Source organism: Anopheles aquasalis, chromosome 2 (assembly GCF_943734665.1).
Source record: "Anopheles aquasalis chromosome 2, idAnoAquaMG_Q_19, whole genome shotgun sequence".
Taxonomy (NCBI): domain Eukaryota; kingdom Metazoa; phylum Arthropoda; class Insecta; order Diptera; family Culicidae; genus Anopheles; species Anopheles aquasalis.
The window spans coordinates 50,127,501-50,132,500 of record NC_064877.1 but is presented as its reverse complement, the minus strand read 5'-3'; the positions used below and the strand labels follow the sequence as shown (position 1 = coordinate 50,132,500).

General features: G+C 42.2%; 2 protein-coding genes across 3 annotated transcripts in view; one reads left to right on the top strand and one right to left on the bottom strand.

Annotated features, from left to right (window-relative positions):
- LOC126581828 (neuropeptide F) overlaps positions 1–5,000 on the top strand; it is an 8,008-nt gene that overhangs the window by 834 nt on the left and 2,174 nt on the right. For both annotated transcript variants that reach the window (XM_050245749.1, XM_050245747.1), the window contains exon 2: positions 1,033–1,212. In XM_050245749.1, coding sequence (XP_050101706.1) covers positions 1,034–1,212 — 179 coding nt within the window. In that variant the 5' untranslated portion in view covers position 1,033. The remainder of the gene's footprint in view (positions 1–1,032; positions 1,213–5,000) is intronic.
- LOC126581827 (synaptic vesicle glycoprotein 2B) overlaps positions 2,250–5,000 on the bottom strand; it is a 3,189-nt gene continuing 438 nt past the window's right edge. Inside the window, exons 2-6 of the mRNA XM_050245746.1 lie at positions 4,937–5,000; positions 4,201–4,363; positions 3,988–4,109; positions 3,494–3,917; positions 2,250–3,413 (exon numbers count right to left, since the gene is read on the bottom strand). The exon at positions 4,937–5,000 is cut by the window's right edge and continues 98 nt beyond it. Of these exons, the coding sequence (XP_050101703.1) occupies positions 2,816–3,413; positions 3,494–3,917; positions 3,988–4,109; positions 4,201–4,363; positions 4,937–5,000 (1,371 nt within the window). The 3' untranslated portion in view covers positions 2,250–2,815. The remainder of the gene's footprint in view (positions 3,414–3,493; positions 3,918–3,987; positions 4,110–4,200; positions 4,364–4,936) is intronic.

The window sequence follows — 5,000 nt, the reverse complement described above, 5'->3', positions numbered from 1 at the left end:
TCCAGTAGTGCGTTAAAAATCGTTTTGAAGATATGAATCACCCGTTCTCCATGATACGGCGCCGTTTGAGAGTTTACTGACGGGTTTAATATTTCAATTAGTCGCAAAAAATTGTTTTGCTGGAACTTCGTAAATATGTCAACGAAAAGCAAACATCTTCACCGAAGCATGCCGCAGATGGCTCCTAAGTGTAATCGAAAGATTTTGATCAATTTGCGTGGCATAACAGAAATTATTGATCATTGTTAGAGCGCGTCTCATCATTTAACGAATACAGCGAATAAGATATATTTTGAAGTAGTTATATCACGCACTGTTTTGCAGAGATTTTCTGCCAATTACGAAATATGAAAAATTTGGTTTTATAACAACTTTTACCCCGAACATGAAGATAATTCTGTAAGCATAGTTAACGATGGAATGGTTGTAGTCTCTGTGAGTTTCCCGCTAAGACTTTTTTATAGAAGAAAATATTAATAACCGTTGGCTTTATTACAACCACGAAATCAGTGATAAGGCACGTTCATGTTTTTACATTAACCAAACATTAGCCTCTCATTACTCTAGCGTGCTAGAAATCCGGTCGGTCGCCAAAGGTCCATCATTAGACAATGTGGGCAGCAAATTGGACAAACAATTAATAACTCCTTTTTACCTCCTTTTGCCATGCATAAGCGAGGCAGCACACTCGAGCGAAAATAGTTATCGTAATTTGCATAATCAAGATAACCGAAAAATGTACCCCGAATTAATAATAGCAATAGAACAGTGAAGCGTTAGTTTGGTGATAGAATATCAGTAGTTCAGCGCATAAAGGGAGCAATTTAGCAATAACCGATGTTTGCAGGCATTTCTTAGGGAAAAGCTAGTGATCGAGAAATGTGTCCCTAAAAAATTGCCGAAGAGTGTCTGACACGAAAAAAAACTGATATTTTACTTCTTTGTCTTAGTTTAATTTGATCACTTCGTTACTTAATCTTTGTTGCTCTAACTACCAACTCTGACTATGATCGATAATTCTTATTTTTACAGGATGGCATCCAGCACCTTTACTCAGCGTTTAGTCGTGGGCATAATGATCTGCACACTGATCGTCGATCTCAGCACATTGACTGCCGCCAGACCCCAGGATGGAGACGCTGCGTCGGTAGCTGCGGCCATTCGGTACCTGCAGGAGCTCGAGACCAAGCACGCTCAACACGCAAGACCAAGGTAAGGAGCTGCTTTCTACTGGCTTGTGGGCTGCACTAGGTTGCTTGGTAACTATCAACGGCCACAGCCACTGCCACATGTAGGGCGTTGCCACACACCATCCAATCGAATGGTCCTTGGCCCCGGTGAAGGCTGAACGACCGTAAATCAGCCTACACGCATTAATAACGATGACAGGTCAGGGTGCAGGCGCTTCGCGGGCATTCCCCACGGTCATGGAACGAAATTACATTTCTCTACATTCTTCGCGAGATCCTCGGAATCTATTCACCAAGTGCCACTTCGAGCCATCTTGCACTCCAGGCGGTATTTCAGTTATGGTAATCAGACTCGCGATACTAGAATGAACGGACGGTTAAGACGGCTGAGCGGTTACTAGTTTTTCTGGTTTTTTTAAATTTACCAGATTCCATTGACCTTTTCACTTCCTGCAACAGCAATGCCTTGCACTGCATTGCGATTGCATCAATAGCAGCGATGTACAGATTGATCCCAATTGAATTGTTCGCGTTCCCCGTTCTACGAAATTCTCGAGTTTCTGACCTACCGTAACCAATGAAATGATGAAATGGCTCATTCTAGGTGCAATCAGTAGCTTATCGACCAACAAAAAACGAGTCCAAACGGTCGAGACGAAGCGCTTGTTTCTTTCATAGCCGTTATAACAGACAGGGAATTCTTATCAGCCATCCAAATATTAATTACGGTACAGCTGACAGTGCGATGAATTTCATCTCACGATCGCCCGATTGCTGACCCAGTATTCGTAAACTCTCGATGGATGAGGAGTAGTCTCATCTGATGTGTTTTTGATTGGATGTATCGACACTAATCAAGCCGCCGGCATTACTTCAATCGTAGATTAATCGTAAGCGATTAACGCTACCATGCAGTTACCTAATCAGAAACAGACGTCTTACCTTGCTCAGCCATTCAGTAATCGTTTTCATAATCTTCTTTCTGATATTTCGAACGATCATCAAACTAAATTTGTCTACAATATCTTGAAGCTATTACAACATATGACACTTTTGATCTACATGCTCATCTTACATGATATTTATTACACCGCGTGGAAGTTATGCAACACAGTACTTTTTTTTTTAAGATAACTCTAACTCCACGAAGGGTATTTTACGAACGCTGTCGGAAATGGGCATTCCTAAAAGAGCGCTATCGCTTGCAAAAATAAAAAATCGCACTGAAAGTGTCCTTTGCTCCTAACACGAGCCGATGTGTGGAAAAGCGTTGTTAGCGTCATTCGATGCGACGCTCGGGAAGTCGAGTACCATGGGAGCGTAAGTAGAGCACTTGCCGTACAGCGCGAAACAATCCAAAACAATTCTCATACCCTTTTTGAACCGGTTGTTTGATCTTTACTCGGTGCTTCTCGTGTCCTTTTGATGGTGTCAACCCGGCCGTGGGGTTCATTTTTATCACCGAGCATTGGGGATAGCGATATTCTTTTGCTAATCGATCGGTACGTTTTGGAAACAATTTTGGAACTGCAGTGCTATCGAAACTAAATTGAATCGATTGAGCAGATTGATATCAAACCAATAGCTTCAAATCTGTTGGCATGTGGAGATGGTGAAAGCCGATACTAACTAGGTAAAATTAATGTCAATACAGCACAGACGATGGACCCGCTAGCGAAGATAAAGAAAGTGAGCGTACAGTTCTGCTCCATGATTAGCCCAACGAGATTACTTCCGAAAACACTGCCTAAACGGCCCATCATCAGGCTTAAACAGACGGCCATAGCTCGTACGTTGGTTGGAAAGAAAGACACAGTAGCACCATTCAGGATTGAGATCGATGTTCCAGCAAAAACAAGAAAAAAGCAAAACAGCGCCACCGTAACATAGGGATTGCTCACAAACTGCAGAACAATTCCGGAAAACCCCGAGAAGAACAGGTTGAACCCTACCACACATTTGCGGCCAAGCATTTGCATTAGAGCTGACATCGCCAGGTACAGCACGGTATACAAACCACCCAGCGTCATGGCATATATGAAGACACGTTCATTAACGTTGTCGTTGCAAATGAGACTAATGCTTGTGGACTCTAGGCGATCCTCTGTCGCGTTGCTATAGATCAAGGTCGTACTCAGGGCATCACAAACCGTTGTATCCGTGGTGTTTGAGGTGGTTATTCGATTGACGATGTCCGGAAACCAGAGTCCCATGCCGGCCGACCTGGAAGATATTTTATGTTCGACATTACGCCATTAAGTTTCATAAGAAAGCTGCAACCGGTGATTAGATTTGTTTCTTACACGACAAACAACCCAAACTGTACCACGCAGCATATAGTGAAATTGGCTACGTTTGACTTATGAAATAGTGGGACAGTTTGATTCCACATACTTCTAGCCACATGCCAGCACCCTGCAGCCGAGCGGGCATCTTTGCTCCGTATTTTTTGACCGGCTTCAGGTACGATATGTTGTATGTAGAAATCATCGACAGTCGCATTTGGGTGGTTCTCCAGATAGAGACGTTGTAGAATAGCGAATGCTTCGGATTTTCTATCTCGCGAAAGATAGAATTTCGGACTTTCCGGCAAAAATATCAGCCAACATGCACCAATCAATGTGGGGAGCGTATACACGATGAACAGAAATCGCCACGGTCTTAAAGTAAACGCTACACCTGGTAAAGGTAGCTCCCAGTCGAACGAGAGAACGTACCATCCAGTGGCTGAAAAAAACGAGAAAATCCATGTTTAAAACTAGTTCCTATCGTCTAGTAATGCCGATAAAATGCATACTTGCAGTGAAGACGCCTGAAAGCCCTACCGCCACGCTAGCATATGTAATCACTATGGTTCGTTTTGTAGTTTTAAAAAACTCTCCCAGGTACGCGAATATAGTGGCCGATGGTGCAGAAACACTGCAAAAATGGGATAAAATGGGATAAATATAAATATAGTCACAACAACTTAATACGACAACAGAGGTTACCGTCGGCTTTTTCCACTTACAACACTCCGACCAAGAAGCGCATAACTGCCATCATAGTAAAATTGATGGAAAAACCCGACACTAGCGCACAGGTAGCGGTTAACAATAGTGACACGATGAGCGTGCTTCGACGACCTTTCGTGTCAGCTATATAACCCCAGAAGTGAGACGATACGATGATACCTGGAGTGACGAAGAAGAAAAGTGAAAATGTTTCAGCATCCGTTGGTTGCTTCAGGTTCTATGCGGTGGCTTATGGTTTCGTCCAGATCATGTTTACTTCCTTTTGGTTATACGATTAATATGGCTCTCGAATTAATGCACTGTGAAATGAATTCCTGTTTAACTGATGTTCTTCGAAAGACCACTTTGAGCGCAGCATTTTTCATGCGTACTGGCTTCGGGAATCTGTTGATCAAATTCCATTATTATTTTACAGCTTTCAAAGACCTACGACCTGTAGATGTGAGCACAGATTTCAGTATCGAATTTATGATTCAGTTTATTACAGTAGGATACTAGTGGATGGTTCTTTGCGACAATGCGGAGATGAAGTCTCACTGAAAAATGTTATGATTACATTATCAAACGATTATAATTGATGTCCCCAAAATTGGATCTCATCTTAACAATTTCAAACGTACAGTTACAAATACAAAATAAACTAACTCAAATTCTATTGTGTTGTTATCCGGTGCAGGTCAGATTTTAAATTATAATATGAATATAGTATAGATATTGTATGCATTAACTTACCTGCAAAACTCACTCCGGTTAGTATTCCCTTATCGGTGGATGAGAGATTAAGGTCGCATTGGGC